This window comes from Podarcis gaigeae (assembly GCF_964106915.1).
Source record: "Podarcis gaigeae genome assembly, chromosome: 2".
NCBI classification, from domain to species: domain Eukaryota; kingdom Metazoa; phylum Chordata; class Lepidosauria; order Squamata; family Lacertidae; genus Podarcis; species Podarcis gaigeae.
In genome coordinates this window covers 61,579,743-61,607,106 of record NC_139679.1, presented here as the reverse complement: position 1 = coordinate 61,607,106, position 27,364 = coordinate 61,579,743, and the positions used below count along the sequence as shown (strand labels likewise).

Genomic DNA, 27,364 nt, shown 5'->3' with positions numbered 1-27,364 from the left:
TTACGTGGCAAAGGAAGACCATTATTTCTCTTTCATTGCAGTGCTCATCTCTCTCCCTTAAGCATCTTGCCAGCCTCTGCAGAGTAAGTATAAATTCCCCAAAGGAATTGAAAATACTCTTAATTGGATTGTGTTCTGTTATGGAAGTGCTGCACTGTTTGTGCATTAGTTTTCAGTATAAAGAGACACCTCTAGCTAAGAATTGAATGGCTACTTAAAGTCCATATATTAAATCCCCCCTGCATATTTCTTGATACTCCAGATAACCCTACTTATTCACTACCTTTTCATAACCTTTGAGTTATTTCCCCCTCCAATCCTCCTTTTTTCTTACTCTGTTGCACCTTTTTTAAAGCCTCTATATGCCACAATACTTCATGTGCTTATTTCTCAGTCTAGCTTTCAAACTTCAGCTATGCCATCCTACGTCTCCTCCTTGCTTCACTTCTGAGCACTCTTGCCTCTGTTTTCTCTTAATTTGCCAGTGTTGACTCTCTATGTACCATTTCGAAACATTTCTTCCTACCTAATTGACCATTCAGTTCCACGCTAACTGCACTGTTATGTTGCTGATACCTTTACTCTGAGCTCTCAAGAGATTTCATGACATAACAACACCTGAGCCCAACAACCAAGGTGGTTTGTGGCAACAGGCGTATTTTGAGTGAACTTGAGTCCATGTTGCTAATTTTACAAGTAGCATTATTGGGTCAGATGTAGTTGACAGTTTTAGAATAAAAAGCATATAAGTAGGCAGATGTCCATATTAAAATTGACACCCACCTCTCATCATGGCCTAGGACCCTCGTACCTTCCGGACCGCCTCTCCCGGTATGCCCCATGGAGAGCCTCAAGGTCCATAAATAGCAACACCCTAGTGGTCCCGGGCCCTAAGGAAGGTAGATTATCTTCAACCAGAGCCAGGGCCTTTTCAGCACTGGCTCCAACCTGGTGGAACACTCTGCCTCATAAGACCAGGGCCCTGCAGGATCTGATTTCTTTCTGCAGGGCCTGTAAGACAGAGTTGTTCCGCCTGGCCTTTGGCTTGGAGACAATTTGATTCCCTTCCCCCTCTTTCTTTTTTCTTTTTCCTTTCTCCTCCTGTGATGAGGCTGCATTTTAATATTATTTGTTTCAGTATTTTAATGTTGTTTTTAAGTTTTAAGTTTAATGTTGTTTTTAAGTTGTATTCATTCAACTTGTTTTTATTACTGCTTGTTAGCCACCCTGAGCCCAGCCTTGGCTGGGGAGGGTGGGGTATAGCTGTGTTTGTTACTTGCCCAAGCTCTTTAGATGAGTAGTCTTGCAAAAAGTTAATACAATGTTTTAAGTAAATTGATTATAGTGAATTGAAAGATGTGACTGTGTGCGCATGCACATGAGTGCTGAGCACTCCTGTTTTCAAGTCTGCTTTCTTTTTTTGTGCTCTGCCTGCTTGGTACAGAATTGGGAAATGAGAATATACTATGTGGATAAATTAGATTGCTACTAAAACATAACTTCTTTTTTTTTAAAGCATCTTGGAAAGAACAATTAGAGCAGCTGTGGAACAACATCTCTTTGATCTGCAGAGCAGCATAGATCAAGATCTCAAGAATTTACACCACCACCAAATGGTGTGCCAAGAAGCAAATATTAAGGGGGATGAAGGATCTAACAACCAGTAAGCTGACATTTTACTACTGGATTATATTTTACTGTTATATTTTACTATTTTTTTATATAGCAACATCATGTTATATAAACTGGCAGTAAGTGAGTAAATAAAAATACAACTGTTATGTGGCAGAGCACTATTTTGGCCTTTTGTGTAACTAAGCTCTGTGTTATAAGTATTGCCACTGCTGATCCGAACAACTTAGTAGTTGAATTTCCTTGATTACTGTGTGAAGGCAGCCCTGGAAGCCTATTCCATTATCTGCTGTCTGTGCGTGTACTTGACAGGAGCAATACAGGTTTCCCCCAAGAGCGATACCTGTAACCGGTGCTTTTTTGTGGGGGGATGCAGGGGTACGCATACCTCTTAATATTTTGTTAATGTTTGTACTTTTGTCCATTTACTGTATTTATTTTTGTCAATTTGAACTATAAAATGGTGATTTTCTTGAGTCAAAATGAGAGTAGGCCTAAACATTTTTAAAGACAAAAGCACTACCTGTAACTAATAGTACATTAAGAATTGTGCCAGAGGAGACAATTTAGATAAATCAGTGCTCCTTTAAATAACCCCTTTTTTCTTTTCTGAAAGCAGTTCGACTTGTGAACGTCTTCTAACCTAATTGTACCCCAGGATTTTCCCAGCATTATTATTTTTTAACTTCTAATAATTGCAGCATTTTTAAAAAAGTGTATATATATTTGTTTTGATATTAGGGGTGATACTGAAAAGAATATTACTAAAGATGGTGAGAATCTTGGTGACTGCTCTGAAGCTGTGGATTGCACTAATTTAGACAATGAAGTTATGCAGCCTGTGTCTGAGGAAAAGGAAAATTATCAGGTAATGTAGCACAGAAGTATGCTTTGTGCATCTTATATCACAATATTCTGTGGAATTTGCTTCTTAGTAAATGTGCATAGAACTATACTGCACATGTTTTTTAGCAACATTGGAAAAAGTAGGTGTCCTGAACCTATATTTTGTTCAACTCCATCCCAGTAAGCTATTTTATTTGTTTTTGTTTGTAACTTGCAGTTTTGATATCCCATCTACTAACCAAAGTTCAGCAGTACAGTAGAAGTACTCGATTTTATTTCCCTAGTTTCTCCAGTTTATTTCTTGGAAATTTTACTTAAAGTTTCATGCTTTGCCAAGTGCAAGGGGTTTCTTTTTCAGGGTTTTCAGAAGTAAACACAGGTTGTGAGGAAGTCTAAGATTTATGGCAAATTATTCATAAGAGTTAATGGCAAAACAAGCAAGCAGATAGCACCCCCATTCATCTGCTTAGAGCTCCAAAGATACAGCAGCTGAGAGACCCCAAGCTAGCTGATGGGTCGTGCAGTCCCCATGCTGGCTTTCAGGTTTGCGCCAAAGCTCACTTCTTGGGTCAGACTTCAGGGTTTTTATCCTATCTATCCTAAGTAATGTGGCATGAGGTGCGATTGTTTAACTATCCAGACCTAGCACCATGGGTCTTATGGTCTGGGTATGTGCCATCAGACAAACCAACAGCTAATGAAATTAACTCTGAGGTCCTTTTGATGTACCACAGCTGTATTATCGCTAATCAGGGGATGCTCTCCACATTAGCACTTCAGTCTGGGAAAGAAGACAAGTCAGCATGATTCAGCAATAACATCACCTGCTACCAGCCTAGAGGCTAAGAGAAATAGAGAGGGCCTGTTCTCTGGTAGCCTCTATGATGACATGAAGAACTAATTGTGCCAGGCCAACCATGTCTCCTCAAAATACCACGAATCTTCTGGTGTATTTCCACTACACTTCAAAAAATGGAAGCTTGGCATGAAACAAGCTTCTCAGCTCCTTTCATTTGCTCATTTGTAGTGTATATTCACAAATATTTTTCACCTTTTCACTTGTTGCAGAAAATGGTGGAAACTGAGGCAAGTGAAAAGCAAATAGGATTTGGAAGCTTTGTTCTGTAGTGTTGTTTCGCTGTGGTTGGCAAAATGATTGCACTCTTGTACCAAATAGTTGCAAATGTACTGTATTTTGAAATATTTGAAAGTTAATTTTCCACATCAAGGTTATACATTATTTGGACAACCATAATTATTGTGACAGGAACAAATGTAGCCTTCCCTTGGGATCTCACAACCCCACTCTCTCTCTTTCAACATGACCATGAAGAGGAGAAGCTTTGGCTTCTGTTTTTTATTTAACCACAGCTTGTTGTGTCATCCAAATTCAACAAATTTGTAAATTATAAGTATGGCTTGTTTGAAACAATAAAGCCCAAATAGTGCTCTGCGTAACAGAATGTTTCTCTCCAGATTTCTTTAAGCTCTCTCTCGACCCCCCATATATTATTAAATTGAGCTCATCATATTGCACAGTTAGCACCTTCACAAGGAATACTCACAAACTGAATCAATGTACGATCTCGGCACTGGGCATAAGTGCCACATAGATAGTCCAGAACCCACAAAAATAGTGGGAAACAAATTATATCGAGTTGTTTTTGTGTCATCAATGTATATGAAACCTCACAAAGGAGAAGATAGGTTCTTGCCAAAAGGGACTTGAAGTTTAGATACTGACACAAGGGACATAGCAGAGGAAAAGGAGAGAAATAAAATTAAGAGTCAAAAGAGGAAGATCATTTAGATGTAAACAGCCTGAAGCCTGCTCAGTCCCTTTGGAGGGATTTGAGGAGTGCAGTTGGGAGGCTGCATTAGCAGTCTGGACAGCTGCTTGGCGCTGAATTTGGTAGGATGTATGAATTCCTTAATCACTTTTCAAAATGTCAACAGGGACTGAAGAAGCTGTGATTAGTTTAGTTTAGGCTACTGGCAGTTCTAGCTACACCTCTGAAAAAGAAATAGTTCATGACTCTCAGCAGTTTCCAATTTGTTATATGTAGTTGGGATTAGGATTAGGGAGCTCAAAATGCATTATAGCAGAAATAAGTGTTGTCAGTAAAATTCACATCTATAAATCTGATATTGTTACCAATGAGTAAAAGTATGTGTTCCTCTGTTGTTGCTTTACATAGTATGAGTGCTTGCTGCCAGCAGCAAGCATCTCATTTTATCCTTGTCGCTGCTTTATTTAGTAACAAGGATTAATTGTACCTTTTAGTGTGTCCAACTGATGAGTCATTTTACATAAGCTGAGGACAAGTCCTCATCATGTTTGTCATTATTGTTTTGTTCGGATCTCTGGGCCTCAAATCTGCAATTAATATGTGTCAGTAGCCCCTTATGAAAAAATCTGTTTTCTAGATATACAAAGAGGGCTAAAAATGAACAGTCTATTTGTGTTATATTAATGTTTTCTAATAAATTGTGGTTTGGCCACATTTGTACAAAGTTAAGGAACTGAATGTATATTTGGGTCGACCACACATAAAATCTTAAGTTTGGTTTATTTATTTTATTTTTTTAAATAAGATGTGGATGTTTCAGTCTGAAGTATCATGCTGAAGTCTGTTTTTTTCCTAAATAGGAAGCAGGCATATTATTGCAGCCATGTGATGGAACAGAAGACGCGAAAGAGTCTGTTGGAGATAAGTATGTATTTTAGTATAAATGAGAGTATGGGGGGGGGATGTGACAGTTTGCATTTCTAATATCAGCTTTGTGAATGCTGAATAATTTTTGTTCAGATAAAAAAAAAATTAAAATTGAGTCATCATCCAGAAGTGATTTGACTGGCATGAGTACTTCTATTTGTTGTCAGAACAGTGGAGAAAAATTGGCACTTATTTTATCCAAGTTTAGACTTTAAAGTCATTTGCTTTTAAAAACAGTGTTGATACTACCAGCACCCTTATTTTCTATTTTATGTGGACTGCTTAGGTGTCCAGGTTTTTGTGATTATTAATTGTTTTATTAGAGTAGGGAAATGGGAAAGCCAGTCAAGTTAATAATAATTTAATTTAAGCCTATTATCTGGCCTAGCAACCTTTCGCCTTTCTGTTAACTCAGTTCTTGTACTTGCAGTTATTAATGTATCAGAAGGTCTTGTGGCTCTGACCCCAAATGTCTCCTCTAGCCAATTTCCTGCTATACATTCTGGCTCAATTCAGATAAATCATGGTTAAGGAAGCTTAACTATGGTTTCGCATGATGTCTGAATTGACAAACCATGGTTTGCAATCAGTTGACAAACTAGAACTGAAAGCCATTTTTAGTGGGTTTCCAAACCATGGTTTTTGCTAATTATGATTTCGCATGACCTCTGAATTGACGAACAATAGCTGTGGCTACTGCTATTGATCCACCTTCCAAGGCTACTACGTCTAGAGATGAGAGTGTTGGGCAGATGAAAAACGAAAGCAGACAAGTATATCTAAATGATCGTTTGCTTGATTGTTTGGAAGCTTAAACTGTTCATTGGGGTTCTGAATCATGATTGGCACAAACCATGGTTTAGTGTGATGTCTGAATTGAGCCTATATGTGTGGTATAAAAGAATAAATTGTCTTCACAGATGCTTTGAAGTAATAATCTGCTCAAACAATAATAAGACTCTGTTTATAGGCAAGATTGTACATCATTTGATGATGGCGACAAAATGACTTCACACGTGATTCTGGTAAGAAATTGCTTCTTTATTTTTCCTTGTAAAGCTAGGCCTTAATGTTAAACATGCTTGCTTACTTAAATGTGCACTCTCCCTAAGAGTCTTGTGTTTCCTTTGTGCCAGAGTGGTTGCTTATGGGGGGGGGGGGAGGGAGAGAGTGTTTGCTTATGTGTGTGGAGTTCATTGGCATAATGTTTAGTTATATTCACATTCATAGATCTTCTAGATAGAAAAACACTGAAATTAATTCAGAGGGTTTTTTATTTTTGGGGGGTTTTTTTTGGTTTTTTTTTTGCTGGAGACTGAAACTTGTTAACTCCACTGTAGAGTGATTAGAATAACTGTGATGTTTATTTACAGGGTTTTATTAGCAAAGTTTGTGATCCAAGTGTCAAAAATGAGTTGGAAGAACTGAAAAACAGAAATAACAATGCTCCGGAAGCAACATTGTGTGTCCCTGTACCACATCTTGATTTGAAGAATGTGAATGGTGGTGACAGATGGGAAGGTAATTCTGAATCCTTTGATACTTTTGAAGAACAGAGTAATTCTGAAACTTTTCAGAAGCTTGCATTTGTTTTCCATTAATTTTTGGATGATTTCATAGCATTTTAAGAAATGAACTAGTAGCTGTTTGGAATAAGTGTGAAGAGAAAATAGATGGCAAGACTGATAGTTACATTGAGTTACGTTGAGGCCGCCACTCAGTTTATCCTAAACTTAACCAAAAGCAAAGCAACCTAATGCTTATTCAAGCCCTTAAAAAAGTATTCATATGCTTTTAACATTCCTGTACAACATATGTGTGCTTCCAGTGAGTCACCTTTTTAGAGTATCTGTCTTGTATAGAACTCTGTATATAGCTGGCATGGCAAGTATACTGTAACCCTCTGGCGAATCCACTACTAAATCTTTAAGCTACAAGGTAGGTGGGGATCGTCCTAGAAATTATGCAGTGAATCCTTCATGCCTCTCCAGGTCAAGGACAAAAACTGAAGGTTGTCTGTGCCAAGCTCACAGGGTCAAATCAGCAATCACCCCACCACCATCCCACCATCATTTATTGCCATGGAGCCTAAGAACATAAGAAAAGTCCTGCTGGATCAGAGCAGAAGCCCTTCTAGTTCAGCATCCTGTAATCACAGTAGCCATCCAGGTGCCTATGTGCAGCCCACAAGCAGGACCTGAGCACAACCCTGAGCTCTCCTGAATACAGCAGCAGAAATGGGAGCAGTTTCCCAGATCACTGTGCATATGAGGTGCCTAGAACAGTGTTTCCCAACCTTGGGTCTCCAGCTGTTTTTGGACTACAGTTCCCATCATCCCTGACCACTGGTCTTGCTAGCTAGGGATGATGGGAGTTGTAGTCCAAAAAGAGCTGGAGACCCAAGGTTGGGAAACACTGGCCTAGAACACCTGAGCCCAAGCAGCAACCAGAGCAGCAATACTCCTTGCCCTCCTATACTGTGGGAAATGAGTGGAAGCTTCCTTGAATGCTGTGCTCCTGAGGTGCCTTGAGTGCCTTGGCCAAGCAGTATTCACACCTCTCTTCTTTCCTTTCCTACAAGAAAGGAGCATGTAGGCCATATAATGGCCAAACCAACAGGGACTTCGTAGCCACAGTTTTTAACTTTGGCACAAAGTGCAGCTCTAAATGATATACAATGGCATGTAGTGTTAGTGCTTACTTATGAAGCAAGTACTGCCCTGTTGTATAACAAATTTGAATACTCGTAATTCAACTAACCTCAATATTAATATCAATTTGAGGTATAGATATTGTTTTGTGTATAATTTAAAAATCAACCTGGTGTTCTTGTGTAGTATCAGGCATTTTGGGCTATTCTTTTTACACTAATGAGTAAATAAAAATTGTTGGGAGTTTCTTATAGAACAGGAAAGGTTCCTGGACACCAGGAACACAGACATGAAACTTTCAGTCTTCGGTTATTTTTTTTGTATTATAAAAAGTATGAATGCTATTGCATCAGATGTAACACCAAGCCATAATTTGGCACTATGAGAATGACCCTGGAAGGAGTCTGACTTTTGCACTCCCTCATCTACCTTCTCCAAATACATTTAGAGTAATTAAGGACTTCATTGTTTTCAGCAAACCATATGGAAAACTGTGATTTGCACTTGCCCAATAAATTAGCGTTTGATCCTAATTTGCAGAACAAACACAAATGGTTGTTTGCTAGTCTGGATGTAAGGGGAAACTTTATGCTGAAAGCCAGGAATATTGGAGGAAGGCACACATACCAAACCATGTAGCTGAGCCAGTGTGTGGATGTGTACCAATATTAATCCCAACATAGAATTACTTCCTACATAGGTGATAGCTTCCATCCCCATTTTTTTCCTGAATCTAAGCATAAGACGTATACTTTGTGCCCAAATATCTGCTTTAAAAGCAACAACAGTCCTTTGTTATGGTAGGAATGTCAGCTTCTCAGGTTGCTTTTAGAAGAAAACACGTGGCAAGTAGGATTTCTTATTCTGTTTGCTGCTGTACTCTGTACCTCCTTTGTGCTCTTGGAAGGTCTTGCATGGTCCTTTGGACCCTGGACTAAATCTGGTCATTCTCTGTTCTCTCGAAATCAATTAGAATTCTAGTATTCTAAACTTTTTATGTTAGACTAGTTGGATTTCCTGTGTAAGCCTGTGGGATCCTGGTCTACTTCATTGGTTTGCAGAGTGAGGTCTGCTTAGTATGTTGTGATTAAAAAATCTGCTTCAACTAGTATTAACATTTATCATTCTAATTAAACAAATGCATGTCTTGAGTGCACAAATAATTTAATTATTTCCCTGCATTTTGAATTGCTATTACTGTCTTTAAAAATATGAGCAAAAACTGTCTTGTGTGGAAATCCTCTTCCTTTAAAAACGTGTTTTGCTAAAACATGGGAAAGCATGTGGCTTTTTGTTTGTCACCTCTGATCCAACCCTTCTGGAAAGGCTTTTAATTAATAAAGGGCCTAATCTTGAGTGGTGCTGGGCACCTTCAACTGCCCCACATCATTGGGAATGGAGTGCTCACACCTGGCCCACTCAGTTGGAAGACTTTCCTTGTGCTGTACTTCCTACATGTTATGTATGGTTTGTTCTAACTGTGCGATGTGTTCACTTCAGTATTTTTTGCCATTTTTTCATTTATTAGCACCATGCCCTATCACTTTTCCCCTCATTGATTTCAAAACAATGCATCTGCAGACAGAAGGGGAGGGTAAGTATGGCTCGCCATACATTCAGTTATCTACATTTTTTCATGGTTATGGTTGCTTTCAAATTACCCCTTTACCTGCTGCCTTCTGAAGAGCCATAACTTACTTACAGAGGCACATGCCTTGCATGCATCAGGTTCCAGGTTCAGTTAAAGCATTCCAACCAGCAGGGCTGGGAAATACCTCTGCTTGAGACCTTGGAGAGCTGCTACCAGTCAGAGTGGTTATTAATCTGCTAGCTGGACAACCAATGGTCTGACTCTGCATAGGGCAGCTTAATATGCTCACAACATGAGGACATGCTTGGTTTGTGTTTTTTAAACCCGGCATCTTTTATTTCAAGACGGTGATTCCTTAAAGGCATTTTTGTACTCGGTGGGAAGCAGGTACAAGTGGGTCAATCAGCATTTTGTTGTGTTACCATTCCATATTCTTTAAACTTAGCATTCAAGTAGAAGAATTGCACTGGAAATTATGGTGACTATACTTATCCTGATAGCAGCTAAGCAGACAGCTAAAAAGCCCTTAAGAGAGATGTAGATACAAATTTTTTAAGGGACATTAGCAAGGATTTTATTTCCTGGGATCCCTTACTTAATCTTTCAGTTCCTTTAAAGCAGAAATTGTTTTATGAAACATATCAACAAATCATTTCCCCCCTCAAATTTGGAATTTTATTCTGTTCTTTTTTTCATATTTGAAAACAATTTATGCTCCTTCAGCATCGCTCTAAGACTAGTGAACTAATCCTATATATCAACACATGAAGGAAGTCAGAACTTTTTATATACTGAAGCATAGTTGATTTTGTTTTGTTTTCTAACAGTACAGTCCTATACATGTCTACTTAGAGGTAAGCCCTGTTGAGTTTAATGGGACTTTCTCTTAGTCAAGCATATATAGGATTGCAACCTAAGAGTTGTAAAAGATTGTATTCATTATCTTTATGTAGATGGATCCATGCACTTAATGTTGCACTTGAACTATTTCAGTGTGCCTTTTATTGCTTTTACAGAAAATATCTGCTGCCAGTGGATTAAACATCCCACTGGCTTTGTTGTGTTATCTAAAATGCACACTGTATATAATTTGTTGTGCAGAATTATACAACTTTTTAAAGTAATGCATGCTGACTATTTAGAAAAATGCGTAAGTTGTATACACTCATGAATATTGTTGTATATGTATTTTGGGTGTTTTGGGCTATTTCTTTTTTGTTTGCTTTATGACATGTAGCTTTCCAGTGCATTTCACTATTCATTTTGTGTATAAGCATACTATTTAATGCACACTTGGTTTTCTTGTGACCCTATAATACCTAAGTGCCATTTGCTTTTTATTTCATTGTCTTTTGTAGAGCCGTTTCCTGCTTTTAAATCTTGGCAGGAAGAGAGTGAATCTGGAGAAGCTCAGCTTTCTCCACAAGCTGGAAGAATGAATCATCCTCTGGAAGAAGACAGTCATCCCATATTGTCACATCGGAGTTTGGATTTTGGACAAAGCCAGCGTTTTCTGCATGATCCAGAAAAAGCAGATTCTTCATCTAAAGCACTTTCTTTTGTTAGGTAGGTAGTTAATGCTCACAACTAAGCTACAGAAAATCAAATTCTGATGTTTGGAGTCAGTTCTCTTTAGAAAAGAGGTGTTTTGGTGTAAAAGCTGAGATAGAATTGTAGCGTTAGAAGGGACCCCAAGTGTCATCTAGTCCATCTTCCGGCATTGCAAACCTGATTTTAATTTGGATCCATTGAATATGCTCATTGCTCATTGAAATCTAGTCAGGACTAACTTAAGCCCTACTGGATCCAGTGGGTCTAGTCAAAGTTGTAACTACAAGGAAAGGTTAGAGCATTTTGGTCTTTTTCATTGAGAAGTAAGGTGGGACACAATAGAGGTGTATAAGATAACATGGGGTGGTCTTCACCTAATCTGTCTTTGCAAAGCCTGTACAAGGGATTTTGCTTGTGCAGTGGAGTTTCCCCCCTCCCACCTCTGGAATTGGCCTGGGGGGTGTCAGGAGAACTCCTAGAACAGCACATTGAGGAAAGGGGAGGGGCTGATCGATCATTCCATCAGGCAGGCAGCAGTTCACCATAGAGCAACATTGAATTGCACCCAAAGTGTACAGAAAGTGGATATTGAAGATGTTTTTCATCTTCTCTCATAATACTAATATGCAGGTCCATCCTGTACCTCTTTATACGGTGCATAAACTATGAATTTTGCTGCCAACTTGGATGGCTTTAAAAGGGATTAGACAAATTTATAGATAATAAGGCTATCAGTGGCTACTAACTATGATGGCTTTATTCCCCCCAGGGAAGGCATCATGCCTCTGAGTACTTGCAGCTGAGAATCGCAAGTGGGGAGAGTACTGCTGCAGGCAGGTCCTCCTTTTCAGCTTCCCATAGGCATTTGGTTGGCCACTGTGAGAACAGGATGCTGGACTTGATGGGCTTTGGCCTGATCCAGCAGAGCTGGTCTTCTGTTCATAACTAAGTCTGGATCCAATCCATTTACGCTTAAACTACATGGTCATTGTTGTGATGATATCTATTCTGACTTTTAGTGTGCATGGATTTCCCACCTGTTTCCAGCTAACGTAAAGCAAATTTAACACTGTGATTGGAGAGAGAGGCATTCTAGAGTATACTGAACCCGCCCATAATAGGCAAAATGTTATATCATTTTAATGATGGAGACTTGCCTTGCCCTGAGTTCTGATTCATGTTAGTTATTGAGCATTGTTATACAAGAATACTTTTCTGGTTATGAAAATTATACATAAACCAACCATTGTCACTACAAAGTTTTTTCAATTTTTTCTGAAGTGGAAGAACAATGAGTGGAAAGCATACTCAGTCAAGGCTTTAAGCCTCATGTGGGCCTGAACCATCTTCTTGCCACAAGCTTTCTTCGTTCTACAATGCTACAACTGACTTCAGTACTCCTAAACATGTTTATAGGTGTTAAGGGTTGTGGCTAGCACTGCTGTTGCATGAATGGAACAGGCTTACACTCACACATTGGGATTTGCCCTTTCCCTCCCCATTGTCATCTTCAAAACCATCTCCAGACAGGGGGACCCCAGCAGCAAATTTTGGTGATGAATTGGGGTGGCGGAGAGAAATTTAGATACGGTCCATAGTGTTGAACTTACAGAGCACTGGTTGTTTCCTAACATGTCAGCTTTTCTTTTCTTTTCTTTTCTTTTCTTTTCTTTTCTTTTCTTTTCTTTTCTTTTCTTTCTTTTCCAGTGTTAGCTAAACTGTTTGTCATTCTCAAGATCTCATTTCCCTGTGTACTTGTATATTTCACTACCATTCTTCACTGCTTCTTAAGCACATTTGTTGGAGCCAGGCAGACCTTAGACCTATAGCACCTATATCTGTAGAGCCTTCATCTTGGTGTTTACAGCAGTAAGGTTCCTTGACTTTAATTAAAATGGAAATTGGTTGGTTTTGTCTCAGAGCAGTAGAGGTCTGGGAAAATCTATGGAGAAATGGTGATGTCCATTTGTTTTTCTTTTTTAAATGCATAGTTGTTACTCATTTTGCTAAGCAGGTGCCAGGGAATTCAGGCTTTGGAGATCTTGCATGATGATACACTTGTTCTATATCTTTTTCTCTGCTGCCTTTTACTTTTGACCCCATGCCAATATGTCTTCTGAGACTATGTTTAACAATGTGCACTTTGCATAAGCATGGACCACCTGACATCTGTCTCCCATTTTCTACACAACCTCTTTGACTCAAACCTTGTCAGGTCCCCCTCCCCCCGTATTAACAAAATACTTGGAGCTTATGTCTCATATGGTACCATGGTGCATGGAGCGGTATTTGTGTTGTTCAGTAAGAAATAACTTCTTGAATCTGCCTGGATCACAGCATGTCGTCAGTTGTCCAAATTTGTGACTTCTTTTCCAAAACATCAATTTAAAATAGTACTACTTTCACTTCCCTGGACTTAACTGCCCCTGGCTGCAGAAAATCTTGTTTCATCCTATGTTGTAGGCACCAGATGAGTCTCTGGTACATTTAGAGTTGTTACCATCTTGATCCTGAGATCATCACAAATCATGGTATGATTAGCAGTGACATTTTTCTTCAAGTGCCTATTCATTAGATTCATAGGTATCCTAGTGCTGGCTATTTGATGATTATTTAATTTCTGTACTGCTTAATATATTTAAAATATCTCTAAGCGGTTTACAGACAACTGAAGCAACAACAGACAACTTAAACAAATTGTTAGAAAAATAGTTACGTATAAAAACATTACATTAACACAGTTACTAATGCATATAAATCAGTATCAGTTCATTTTCCTTCTGACACACCCTCCCTCTCACCCTCTGGGTTTTCACCCAGGGTCCAAACAAACACTCAGCTCACCCACAAAAGTTTCATAGCGAGAAGAGTTCCTAGAAACAGCAGTCATGACTGTAGTCTCTCACTCTAGCCTTGCTTTTTATGGGTAATCCCAAGGTGAATGGTACTTCAGCAGGCTGCCACCAGCTGTGTCCCATTCAGCTGCACTCTCTGCACCCAGTTCTAGGTACAACAGGTTTGTTGAGTTTCCCAAGGGGTCTGAAGGATTGGTAGAGGGGCACCTCTACTCGCAGCTCTTTCTTTACTCTCTGTTTCAACCTGCGGCTTATCCATTTTGTTTCAGTGTGGCTTTTCTGGCAGCCATAATACCATATTTGAAGCTAATGATCTGTTCTGATGTTCCATTTCTACAGGTGCATTGGGACAAAATAGTCTTAAGATAGTCATAAGCCTTGGCTTCTCCTTCCTCCTAAAACTGAACTTTGTAACATTCATAATGCTTTGGCATACCTCATAATGAGTAAATAGATACCAGGTGGGCAGACTGGTGCAATAAAGTAGCTAAGGTGCATTAGAGAATTTTTTCTTAAGCCTGGAAGGGGAAAAGCTGTACCAAAGGTACAAAACAAACACATGTTTTAGGGAGAAAAACTTCAATTTTCAGGTTACCCAGGGACAAAAATTTGTATATTTATATGCATATCTTCATGGTACTGAGACGAGTGATACTTATTTCTTTCTTTTTTGCTCGCTTCCTATTTTTATGAGCTTCCAATGTTTTCACTTTTCAAGTGCACCATTTGAATTTGAGACTGTAAAGGGAGATTAACTTTTTCTGGCAGAATATTGATCAGAATATTAAGAGGGCAAAATAGGAAGAGTGAATTGTTGACAACACTGAGGTGAAATTTGTGCTACTCAAGGGGTTCCAACCCCTCCTGTGTCAATTTGGGAGGGTGTGTGGCGAAGGGGGGAAAGCCCCATTGCTCTAGTGGAAGTCCTTGTGCAGGTTTCTGCTGCGGGATGCATTAGTTGAATCCAGCCCTTAGTGTTTGCTTTTAGCTAGCATAAGCTCCAAATCTTAGTGTCTTTTTGTCGTCTGGCTGTAGAGAGAATATCTAATACACCCTTTAAAATGGGGTAGCTGTTGCAGGTCACATCACTACAAGGAGGGAAGAAATAGAATACATTAAGAAAAAGGCATGGAAAAGTGATGAAACTTTGTCAGGAGTATCCTGCCAGTTTGATTTCCAGTTCTTCATCTGATGCTTTGAAACCAAGAATCCTAAAATCATGCATAGAATTCAGCACTTGTAGGACTTGTTGGCTCTGAATCTGAATTGTTAGCTTTTATTCAACTGAGCTAAGTAACAATGCTATTGTGAATATAATAGTTGAAATGAGCTTTTAAGATCGTGTTCCATTAATCCCTGCATTCTAAACAATATGATAATGGTGTCAGAGAGAATACATCATTTTCTGTTACTGCTTTTACCAGATACCTTTTAAGTTGTGGTGTGAAAGAGCTGTACTTTTCCCATAGAGGAGGGTTTGCAACGGTTTAATAGTTTTTTAGATGTTATGGTTTACAGTTTTTGGAAGATATCAATCACCTTGTGGCAAGAGGAAGGGGTGGCCCTTATGAGTGACTCAAGCACTTGACTGACAGCTTTTTCACCTGCCATGTTCTCATCTGAGCAAAATGCAGCTTTAGTGAGGATTAGTGACAATGTTGTGTGAGAGAAGTTAACAGGTGAGACTATTTTTGTTCTGGCCTATGTGATAGAAATATAAATGTACACCTGCTCGCTGTTTTCCAGTGTTGTGCATTTTACAATATGTGTATTTGGTATCTAAAACCTTGCCCTTTAAATCCAGAACCCGAAGAGCATCATTTAATAGTTCTAAGGATGACAGAAGGGAAGACAAGACTCCTTATCAGCTAGTCAAAAAGCTGCAGAAAAAAATAAGGCAGTTTGAGGAGCAGTTTGAAAAAGACAAAAATTTCAAGGTAAGCTGCTGTTACACATTGGTAGCTAGCTAGCATTCCCAAAATTTAAAGTTTTGTTTTTCACATGGCTCTATGTATTCCTGTACAGTGGTACCTTGGGTTACATACGCTTCAGGTTACAGACTCCACTAACCCAGAAATAGTACCTCGGGTTAAGCACTTTGCTTCAGGATGAGAACAGAAATCGTGCTCCGGCAGCGCGGCAGCAGCAGGAGGCCGCATTAGCTAAAGTGGTGCTTCAGGTTAAGAATGGACCTCCAGAATGAATTAAGTACTTAACCCGAGGTACCACTGTATTGTAGTCAGTGAAAAGGTCTCAATTGTATCCCAAAAAATCTATTGGGGGTTGGGCAGAACTAGATGGTTTGATCCAGCATGGTAATTCTTAGGTTCTTAATTCTCTGACCAAAGAAGTTGCATGCTGAGGTGTATGAAAAACACAAGCCCATATTTTGCTGCTATTACTTACTTTGTCCAGCGAGGGGCATGGAGAGCTCTTCCAATGAAGAAGTCAACCCTGTTAAATTCAGTGTGTGTTTGATTTCTGAGAATCCTAATGCTATACGTGTCTCTTTTCAGCCGTCGTATTCTGATATTGCAGCAAATCCAAAGGTTTTAAAGTGGATGACAGAGCTTACCAAATTGAAAAAGCAAATAAAAGGTAAGAATTTTGTGTTTTACAGTGGTGCCCCGCAAGACGAATGCCTCGCTAAACGAAAAACCCGCAAGACTAAAGGGTTTTCCGATTTTTTAGCGGCTTTGCAAGACGAATTTCCCCATGGGCTTGCTTCGCAAGACGAAAGCCCATAGGGAAATCTCCGAAGACAGCGGGGAAGCGCAGCGCGCCTTCTCCTCTGTTCCCGGACCTGTCCTAAGGCTTGCGGTGGGAGGTCCGGGAACAGAGGGGAAGGTGCGCAGCGCTTCTCCTCTGTTCCCGGGGCTTGCGGTGGGAGGAGGGTTTTTCCTCCCCACCGCCAACATTCAGAACAGCCTTCTGAATGTTGGCGGTGGGGAGGAAAGCCCTCCTCCCACCGCAAGCCTTCAGGACAGGTCCGGGAACAGAGGGGAAGGTGCGCAGCGCTTCTCCTCTGTTCCCGGACCTGTCTTGAAGAACATTCAGAAGGCTGTTCTGAAGGCTGGCGGTGGGAAGAAAAGCCCTTCTCCCCCGCCAGCCTTCAGAAGAGTTCCCGCCTAGGCTGCGGATAGCAGCCTGCTGCCCCGCGCGAGGGGCGCTCTTAAGAGGGGTGCTCTTAAACAGTCTGTCCCCCGACCTCTTCTGAAGGCCGGTGGGGGGGGGGTGGCGTCTTTGCTTACCCCGGCCTGCCTTCCCGGGACAGCGGAGACTTCTCGCAAGACGAAAAGACTTGCGGAACGAATTAATTTCGTCTTGCGAGGCACCACTGTATCTTCTTGGACTTTCACACCTTTCATTGGACCTTACTGGAGAGAAGGGTGACTCATTTTTCACTCATTATACAGTGGTACCTCGGGTTACATACGCTTCAGGTTACATACGCTTCAGGTTACACACTCCGCTAACCCAGAAATAGTGCTTCAGATTAAGAACTTTGCTTCAGGATAAGAACAGAAATTGTGCTCCAGCGGTGTGGCAGCAGCAGGAGGCCCCATTTGCTAAAGTGGTGCTTCAGGTTAAGAACAGTTTCAGGTTAAGAACAGACCTCCAGAACGAATTAAGTACTTAACCCGAGGTACCACTGTATATGAATAAATAAGTTTCTTGTTTCTGTGTTGCCTCAAGTAATTGAACAGTAATAATTGCAAAGTGACTTTGACTTTGGTATTCTTTCTTAAATACAGATGCAAAGCACAAAAGCTCAGATGGAGAATTCATACCTCAGACACGGCCACGAAGTAACACTCTTCCAAAAAGCTTCGGCTCATCTTTGGATCATGAAGATGAAGAAAATGAAGATGACCACCGGGTTGCACAGAAAGAAAGGAAGCCTACCAAGGAGGCCACAGTTGAACTCATTTTTAAAAGGCTAAAGGAAAAACGAATTGAAAGCTGCCTTCCAGAAGATATAAAGGTATATATGCCTATTTTGTACTTGTATTGTTGCACTTGAAGAGATGAAAATAGTACAGTTCAGCTTATTTTACAGCACTTGCAAATTTCCTAAGGCAGTCGACTTGCAACTTATGCACATTTAAGTTGTGCGATCGTAGCTTAACATGCTTGTCCAAAAAGGGGGGCAGGGGGGATGATGGCAATCCCACCCACCATAGCACTCACTCTGGGAGAGTATTCAGAGGTGCATGGAGAGGTTATAGTGGCCTTGGGAGAGCACATACGGCTTTTGGAGAGATTACAGAGGTGGTCAGAGTCTTCAGTGGCCTTGGGAGAGTTTTTAAAGGGTTGTTTTGACTATTAATGATTTTGGCTTTGCATGCCAAACCCAAGGCCACGTAACCCCCACACAAGATGAGAGTCAACTGTATAACATGCAGCACTAGATTACAGTAATCATTCACTGTATTTTAATTTTATAAGCAGACACTTGCACAAACTATTGCAAAGTCTCAAATGCACATATAGAGTAAGAGTTGTCATTTGGTATTATGGTACAGTTTCCTGACAGTAGGAGAAGCCTCATGCAGCAGGTGCCATTATCTGAGTTTTGAACTCTTTGGAGCTTTTGGGCTGTATATGTATAAAATATATTCAGTATAGCTGTCTTATCTTTTATAATTTTAGCTTCAGAAGGAAGCTTACACTAAAGAGCAGATTTAGAGTAAGACACTTGTCTCTCTTGTTACAGAAAATGACGAAGGATGATCTGGTAGAAGAAAAAACGTCTCTCCAAAAAAGTCTCTTGTACTATGAAAGTCAGCATGGACGACCGGTAATATTCATTATTTCATTCTCTGCAATTATTTAATACACAGTTAATGTGGTTATGAAATATCACTGAACACCTGCCTCAAATAATTCTCATATTTTATGATTACCAAATGATTCTTTAAAAAGCATATAGATTGAATGTGTGCCATGTAGAGGCTCAAAGAATGAGCTGCAAAATAAGACTCAAGGGGCAGCTCTTTAAACACTGTCAACACTGAGGAGGGGAGAAATATTCTGAGCTGATGTTCTATTGTATTTTTGTTTTCAGTTCACTGCTTTGGTATTTTTTTCTGCTGTGTATACATAAATAACAGATAAATAACCTTTCTTCTGGTGCTGTAGGGAGATTAGTCAGGCCTCTGTACATTCCTGTATAAAACATTGCAAAGTACACACTTTCTACAGAATTCGCATTCAGTAGCAAGTTGCAAAATTACCAGTATTGGAAAGCTTTATTTTTCTGTGATTACTTATTGTCCACACCTAAATTGTGAACTTGCACAGTTTTGGTATTCTCCAGCTATTTGAAGTGTCACCAGATAATGCTCATGTTTACTTGTTATGATATACTATGGGGGAAGCACTATGAGGACGAAACTCCATTAGCCTGAGTGAAGTGTTGGGTTCCCATGTGACTGGGAGGAAAGCTTTTGCTGAGTTAAATTTTGCTGCCAAATAACCACTGCTTAGCATCGTGTATGAACCACAAACCCTGATTTAAACAATACTGTTAAACAAGCCAGCTCTATAACCAACCCATGGATCAAAGTTGGCTTGTTTAACAACTCATAATTGGCCACATTTGTTCATAATGATAAGCTAGACTTCCTGGCTTATTGTGGTTTGTGTGTATGAGCACTGTGGTTATGGACCTCACAGCTTCAAATTAAAATCACAGATTTAAAAACTGACTAGGCCAGGGAGTGGACTGCACTTGTTTTATGTGTGAACACAGTCATTGTTTTAAAACAGGATCATATCTAATGACAGGCCAAAATAGTTTAAAGTAAAACAAAAGTTGGCAGAAGCCCTACTCGCGCCATGTGGGAAGAGGAAAGTGTCGCAAGCCCGGTACTTTGCTCAGGCTGCTGGAAACATGTCCACATAGTGCTAAATCATGGCTTAGCATTGCATATCAACTGGACCACTTCAGGACAACTAATGAGCAAGCAGACTCTGACATCATGTGATCCTTAGTGGTGAAGATACCCTGTTTTGTTTTGAGTGTTAGATAACCCATTTCTGCTTTCACTCAGGTCTCCAAAGAAGAAAGGCATATTGTTAAACCTCTCTATGACAGATACAGGCTTGTGAAACAAATGTTAACTCGAGCGAGCATTACTCCCATCCTTGTAAGTAGTTAATCAGTGTTTCATACATTTTCCAACTGATTGGTGTGTACTTGCCTCAACAATGAGTGTTCATCTTGCTAGATGTCTCCCTTCTGGACTAGGCCTTATGCTCAAAACAGGTGTTCCCAAGCTAGGTAGTGAAACACTAGGTAGTGAATTTTTTAAATCCTTAATCTTTTTTTCATATGGTCTCCTAGTTTTGGATTTGCAAATTATTAATGCCTTTAAATTTTTCAGAGCTTTTCATTTTCATTAACGCGTTTAAATTTTTCATTAATGCCTTTGAATATTTTAGAGCTTTTCATTTCATTTTTAAATGTTTTGAGTATGCATTCAGTTTATTTTTAAAAATGTTTTTATTATTTTGGTGGTTACTACCCATGGCTACTTTGGAAGGGTAGGATGACAATAACAATAATCGGGTAATGAAACTAGTTCCAACTCTCAGCAGTTCTTAAGATGTTATTTAGTTTCTCAGCTGTAGCAAATGTTAAATGTGTCTATTTGTCTACATTCATCAAATCAATATTTGTCTGAAATGACTACCATTTTTTAACATGGTGATCTTTCTTTAGACACACTGTAAAGCTTCCTGTGCAGTAGCTGAGAATTGGGCATGGTTTGCATGTAAGATTTACTGTTCTCACTTTATGCTGGGAACAAATGCCTGAAGATAAATGTTGACTAGGGTTGAATGTGCTGTTTAGCCAACATAGTGCAAAATATAAAATGATGCTGTACTCAACCAAAACGTAAGTTGAACAAAATAATAGATTTCTTGTATATTGCGTAACATATTGTGATGTATATTTTAGGGCTCACCATCAACCAAAAGACGAGGTCAGATGTTACAACCTATCATTGAAGGAGAAACAGCCCACTTCTTTGAAGAAATCAAGGTATTTTATCTATCCAAAGACAACAGAGGTCCCATAAGGGCCTATAGTGTACACCTAATTGCAGCATTTCACATTAATACACACATCTCTCAACAATTTTATTATTTTTCAGGAAGAGGAGGAAGATGGTGATGTGTCATCAGAGTTAACTGATCTCTTAAAAACTAACACCCAAACGCAGTCTATTACTACTAGTCCAGTTGAAAACTCAGAATCTGATGTTGAAGAAAGTCAAGAGAAATTGACTCGAGAGCTTCGTCTGTCGAGTACACGTGCAGCTTCCATGTACGTAAATGTGACCATGTGAGCACCACACAACAATTGTAGCTTTGTAATCAAAACAGCTGATTATTTTTTTTAAACACTTGTGGATCATGATGGGGTGTGAGGTGGAACAGTGAAGGGTTTTCATTTGCAATGTCCTCCTGTAACAGGTCAGCCAAATCATTTTACTTACTTAGTTGTTTAAACCAAAGGATTCCATGGGCCAGATTTGGCCCAGCTCTGATCCCAGTTTGACCTGAGAGGCTGTTCTCCCCAAACCACATCAGGTGTGGGGCAAGCAGAGGTGCAGCTGGATCAGCTGTGTGACCGAGTTCCCCATGGGAAACATCATCACACAGCCAATCCATTCCCCTATTGTGAACTTGATTGCATAGCTGATGACTGCAGAAAGCAGCTATGTTATACACAGTGCTGCAGCCGGCTGTCAGGCACCTGGAAAATGTTGCACAAGGGGCATTGATATTATTGCTTTGTTGATGGGTGGAATATCCATGATGGTTTTGATTACCCTATGCATTTTTTAAATAATTTTATAGGCCTGAATTATTGGAGCAACTTTGGAAAGCCAGAGCTGAAAAAAAGAAATTGCGCAAAACTCTACGGGAATTTGAAGAAGGGTTTTATCAGCAGAATGGAAGGTTAGTTGAATATACAGTGATTGTAGGCACAGAAGTTTACTCATAATGAAGATGAGACAAATGTGCAATTGTGTTTGTTGGTGAAGGCATTAGTTATATTAGTAATGTACAGTGTTAAAAATGACAATGTAACACTGACTCCGTTCACATGACTCTTACTAAGCCAGGATACACTTGCTTTATGCAATTGCATGCAGCCCTTTGCCTTCTCTCTTTGTACAAGTGGGAAAACAAGGAATCCACAGTTAACTATAGCTCTACATTAGCTATAGTGTAAACTAGTGTAAACTAGGAACTCTGGTTTAAGACTTTCAAACAAATCAGGATTCATAAACCAACTTTAAACCATAGATTTATATCCTGGCTTGTTTGGAAGCCATAGCTTCTATGTTTACTTGTAACAGGAAACATTGGTTAACAGTGGGTCCCTTGATTGGATTTTGCAAATGTGGCCTCTAATGTTCATCTATTTTAGTAGGATCATCAGCCACACTATTTGGTTTCAATGAATATTTGTATAAATATAGCCAATTAAAATAAATTATAAAATTTAGTACATGTTTCCCATTGGATTCTAGCCATTTTTACCTCAGTTCAGCAAGAAATAGGTTCTGTGAAATAAGCTGGAGGGGGCTTCAAATTCATTGTTTGCCAATCAAATGTTTGCCAATCAAATAAGTCATTACATTCCATAAAGATACTGAGAAATGTAGCATAATAGAACTTCAATATTACTGTCAACTGCATCTCTCAACTTTGCTATGACGACGGTGCAGCCTTGTTAAACGTTATGTACTGGATTCAACTAAATACCTATACTAGTAGGAGACAGCACAATATATTTTTCTCCCCTTTCTCTCCCCCCCGCCCCCCAATCTCTGGGGAGATTGAAAGAAGCCCCAGAACAGCATGCAAACAGAGGAGACAGTTCGATTAGGCAAGCAGAAATGTTTATGCTTACAATGCAATTTCATTAGCACTAGTTTGAATTCCACCCTGTGGCATTTTTGCACTGATTTGGGTGGAATTTGAACATGTAGGCTTGGCTACTCTTACTCATTTAAATGGGTTTTTAACCTTTTTTTTAAAAAAAACCCTTATTTGTAAAACCTTATGAGAACAACAGATAAAATGAAGTACTCACTGTTATGAGTAGAGTGCTGCAGATGTATTTCCTTTTCTTGTTACTACTATAAATTGTTATCACATGCTATTATTTGATAGAAATGTAACCTCCATGTTCAGAAGCAATATATCTCTGATTACTAGCTTCCTTCCATGAATTGATGTTCGTACTTACCTCAGAAAATACAAGCTTTTGCCTAAAAATGCTTAGAATGAAGCACAGGGTCAAGGATGACAGATGCACTACCTCCAGTTCACCAGTATAACATGAAACACCTCTAGCCTGCATGCATCCCCAATCTATTTCAAACCAACAAAATTGGTCAGAATTGTTAAATGTTGCATTGGCTTTATTTTTCCAGAAATGTTCAGAAAGAAGATCGTGCTCCCATGCTTGATGAGTACAGAGAGTACAAGAAAGTTAAAGCCAAACTGCGGCTTCTTGAAGTCCTTATCAGCAAACAAGATTCTTCAAAATAAATTAAGTTTCTTCATAATAGTGAAAGGTTGTTTTCTTATGATGTCCATAGTACTGTTAGGTGTTCACTTTTGTCTTGCGCTGTTGAAAGAATGCAGTTTTTTGTACATTTTATGGTGCCACATTTGAAAGGCAAGTAGGTCCTATCTAGAAAGCTAACAAAAAACTTTAAAAAAGTAAGACTGCTCTGTCCAACTTTAGAAAACATTTTCCTTGTTTCTTTTAATTAAAAATGCATCTTCCTCCCAAAAGACTGTAGAACTAGAACCATTCAGAAACTCTGGACCTTCTAACTTCGTTTCATCTGCATTTGTTAGTGTTGTACTGAACTCTCTCTGTTGCCTTTTTATGCTGGGGAACAATGGCAGCAAATTTAAGAACACAACTGTGTTTTTCAACACCAAACTGAACTGAAATGCCTTTCAGAGGACCGCTGCGGAATAACTCTGTTTGATTTCAAATGACATTTTTCATATGATAGAATGGTTTATGGTCTGTAGATATTTGCAACTTAAAGCTCCTTGGTCTTCAGTTTCAGATTACAATGGACAAACCAGAAAGTGACCTTGCTTGTTGTATTTTTAAAACTTGGAAAAACCTGAACATTTATATCACATATTGCCTACAAGACTTGCATTACTGTTAATTTATCAATTTATCAGCTGATGGTGATTTAGTGTGTGATCTCAAATGGATATTGCATCATACCTTTGTATGGGAGAGTGTCTGTGCTCAGCTCTGTTGTATCTGAAATAAGCATATCTTACCAAGGGCTAAAATAAAATCATTAGTGTGATGGATTCAAGGTAGACACACAGTTTGAGAAAAGCCTCTCTGCTATGTCACTGTTGTAAAAATGGAAGGAAAAGTGATTTGTTTGTGGCAATAAGCAGATATCATATGGTTATTGCATGATGAAGCTTCAGAATTGAAACATTTTTGTGATGTTTATTTTGCCTAGTATAGATGACAGTAGCCTTTAATGGTTCTTCTCAATCCCTTCCCCGCCCCACTTAAATCTGCAGTCTGAAAGGCTCTATCCAAGCCTACTGTGGACATACAGTCTGCACATAGAGAGATTATCAAAGGTCAGAGACACCGTTTTACCACCTGTCTTTATGGCATGTGTGCAGACACTGTACCTCAGGCCCTTAAAAATGGTTTGATGAATTGAGTGCCAGGGTACGCACACTGAACGGGGAGGAACAGGGCAGTGTCATGGGATTTCTTTGCATGTGGGTGCTGCATCTGTGGCACAACTGGACTGAGCCCTAAATGTTGAAATTGGCACATTTTTGATATCTTTTGTACTGTGGCCATGTTTTTGTATGTGCCTATTTGCTGCATGTGTTATGAACAGCTAATGTCAACACAGATATTGATTCTCATTGCTTTTTGAAAGACCAAAAAATGAATGTCTGTGAAGTAAGTGGCTAGCATGTAATTCATCAGGTCAGTGTGTTAACATGGAATAGATAGAAAGTAGATTTTCAATACTCCATACTTGCCTGTTTGCTATGTCTCTCTATTTTTACTGTGATTATAGGCATGTAATTTTGGAACCCAAGAGCACTGAAATGAGATTATATTCAAATGCTTTGCCTTTTTATACAACTAGAAGGGTTTTTTTTAGTAGTGAATTACAAGTTTGGAAATTAATCTGGAGATCATCTGTGGCTTTTATTCAGCTCCATTGTGCAATGTACACTTCACTTTGTTTTCTATCAATCTGCAGACACAGGTGCACCCAAACATTGAAACTTATGTGTACTGTACAGTGTTGTACATGAATGTTTTATATACCACATGCAAAATGTCAATATGCACTATTTAAATGTTTTAAATAATATATTCCTCCTTTATAATGCTTAAATCTATATGATTCCAATATTTTTATAAAGTGAGTGATCAGACTGGTTCCACTTCAGAATTAACAGCTGCTTTTGTGTGTTATGCAGTGTTTGGCTGTTTGTTCAGTATCGTAGCTAGCATGGCATCAGTTATGCTAAGAGTGTGTGTTGTGCCATCTTATTGAGCAATAAATGGTAGTGTTAGGCATTTTGTGATATAACATAGTTTTACTTTGGTATAAGTAAAAACTATATGTGGATATATAGATATATAAATATATATATAAATAAACCAGATATAAATGATTGCTATGTCTGGCATTTCATTGTATAGATTTTTATAATAAAAGGATCTTTTATTGTCATACTCCATTGTGTGTTTGTGGTGTGTGTGTGTGTGTGTGTGTGTGTGTGTGTGTGTGTGTGTGGAACATGTGTTGTTTCTCCTAATTGACTCTAGGGCGTTTAAACAAGGTTTTAACAATTGTTTGTTTTAATCCTGTGTGCTGTTGCCTATAATTCTACTGTTTGGCTTTAACATGTAGTCCTGGCTTAGAGTCTCAGAACTGATGGTAGTTGCAGTTTCACCAGAAACAAGCATGTACTTGTGTTTTTTATCTTGTTACATTGTAAGCTGCTTTAAAGGCCTTCAGGTTGAAAGGTGACCCATAAATAAATAAATATATTCATTGTGCACACTCTTCTAATTTTTACAGTGCTGCCGAGTGGAAGCAGTTTATTATATTATACTTCTAGAACGATCAGCAGGGTTATTCTTATGTTCTACAAACCTGATTTTTCCCACATCTGAATTTGTTAAGCTAATTTCTATGTGGATATATAGAGCGTTCCAAGGTCCATCCTGTTTTGGCGAGCTGTGCCGTTTTTCTTCTCTGTCTCAAGGGTATGGGGCAGTATCTGGGGGTACTCCTGCCAGCAGGTCCTTCCTTCCCACCTGATTTTTTGGTCTTGTTTTTCCCATTAACCTTCATGTTAGACTGTTCCTTAACAAGTTATTGTTATTACTATCATGCACCTTTTGCTATATGTTCTAATACTTGACAGAGATCCATTCTCTGCTGTTCAAGAAAATAGCATTGAAGTGCAGTTTTGTGTTTCTGAGCTGCAAGGCAGGCAACACATCCTTCTTGGAGCCCTCTGTTGATCCACAAAGAAATATCGCTTGCAGTAAAAACAACTGATCCATCTAAAATGATGGTGCAGTTGCAAGAGCTTTGGGAAACATAGGATTAAAAAAAAATCCCTCAAGAACTAAAAACAAGATGCTGATTGGGTGTAGAATTTAGCAGTACCTGTTAAAGGGAGGGTCTCAGCCATGTATGTATTACTAGCCTTCTAGGGTTCCTTTATTGTTAACCATGGTTTTCAGCTGCTCACACTTTTAAAAATGGGACCTGGCTGTTGCCAGAAGAAAGTCCTTTTCCATGAACAAAAGAAAGCTTGGGAGATGGCTGCAGGAAGTAAGTTTCTGATGCAATATGGCCTTGATGCTAATGCACTAATAAAAAACTCTACTCCCCCCCCCCCCCCACAGCTCTGAGCATCCTTGTCTATAGGAGCAGAATTAATTGCAAGGAGTAAATGTTTGTAAATTTCCTTAATTCATACGTCACAGGAAATAAGCGGTATTGACACAGACTTTTTTTAGTGCAAAATGCACTGTTTCATACTTAACACCTCCCTGCTACCGTTACAAGTACCTGAGAGCATCCTCTTTGCACTACCAGCAAGGGCACAGAGAAGGGTATTCTCAGTGACTGTATTACGGCTGTGTGCCTTCTTTCCCTGGGGATAAAATTTCAAGCTTGAATGATATCCAGAGGCATTATTTTTCAGGTGACATTTGGTTACTGAGGTAAATAGGATATTCTAAATGATGAAAATTGCCTTACATTATTTATCCACTTTTAAATTGCTTGAGCTTTCAGAACAATGTAAGCAAACGCAAAACAAAATAAATATCATCATTATCTTTAGCAGCTGACTTCTCCAGTCTTACCCTGGTCCAGAAAACACTAGCTGGGGGTGTAAATCAGATCACTTCACCATTGGGGGCGGACAAACACACACACA

General features: G+C 39.2%; 2 protein-coding genes across 18 annotated transcripts in view; one reads left to right on the top strand and one right to left on the bottom strand.

Annotated features, from left to right (window-relative positions):
• The window catches only part of FAM13B (family with sequence similarity 13 member B), a 55,386-nt gene extending 29,422 nt beyond the window's left edge, over positions 1 to 25,964 (top strand). For 5 of the 14 annotated variants that reach the window (XM_083728393.1, XM_083728394.1, XM_083728384.1 and 2 more), the window contains 17 exons: positions 42 to 83; positions 1,517 to 1,663; positions 2,374 to 2,500; positions 5,129 to 5,193; positions 6,166 to 6,220; positions 6,569 to 6,716; positions 9,375 to 9,440; positions 10,796 to 11,003; positions 15,648 to 15,780; positions 16,360 to 16,441; positions 17,599 to 17,828; positions 18,561 to 18,644; positions 19,900 to 19,995; positions 20,811 to 20,894; positions 21,007 to 21,179; positions 21,716 to 21,817; positions 23,305 to 25,964. In XM_083728393.1, the coding sequence (XP_083584519.1) occupies positions 42 to 83; positions 1,517 to 1,663; positions 2,374 to 2,500; positions 5,129 to 5,193; positions 6,166 to 6,220; positions 6,569 to 6,716; positions 9,375 to 9,440; positions 10,796 to 11,003; positions 15,648 to 15,780; positions 16,360 to 16,441; positions 17,599 to 17,828; positions 18,561 to 18,644; positions 19,900 to 19,995; positions 20,811 to 20,894; positions 21,007 to 21,179; positions 21,716 to 21,817; positions 23,305 to 23,422 (1,960 nt within the window). In that variant the 3' untranslated portion in view covers positions 23,423 to 25,964. The remainder of the gene's footprint in view (positions 1 to 41; positions 84 to 1,516; positions 1,664 to 2,373; positions 2,501 to 5,128; positions 5,194 to 6,165; positions 6,221 to 6,568; positions 6,717 to 9,374; positions 9,441 to 10,795; positions 11,004 to 15,647; positions 15,781 to 16,359; positions 16,442 to 17,598; positions 17,829 to 18,560; positions 18,645 to 19,899; positions 19,996 to 20,810; positions 20,895 to 21,006; positions 21,180 to 21,715; positions 21,818 to 23,304) is intronic. The other 9 variants (XM_083728386.1, XM_083728396.1, XM_083728387.1 and 6 more) reach the window with 3 other exon arrangements.
• The window catches only part of PKD2L2 (polycystin 2 like 2, transient receptor potential cation channel), a 33,078-nt gene continuing 28,985 nt past the window's right edge, over positions 23,272 to 27,364 (bottom strand). For 3 of the 4 annotated variants that reach the window (XM_083728489.1, XM_083728491.1, XM_083728490.1), the window contains one exon: positions 23,272 to 23,501. The gene's annotated coding sequence lies outside the window, so the exon portion shown is untranslated. Of the gene's footprint in view, positions 23,502 to 24,128; positions 24,168 to 27,364 lie in introns of all 4 variants that reach the window. The other variant, XR_014561593.1, reaches the window with a different exon arrangement.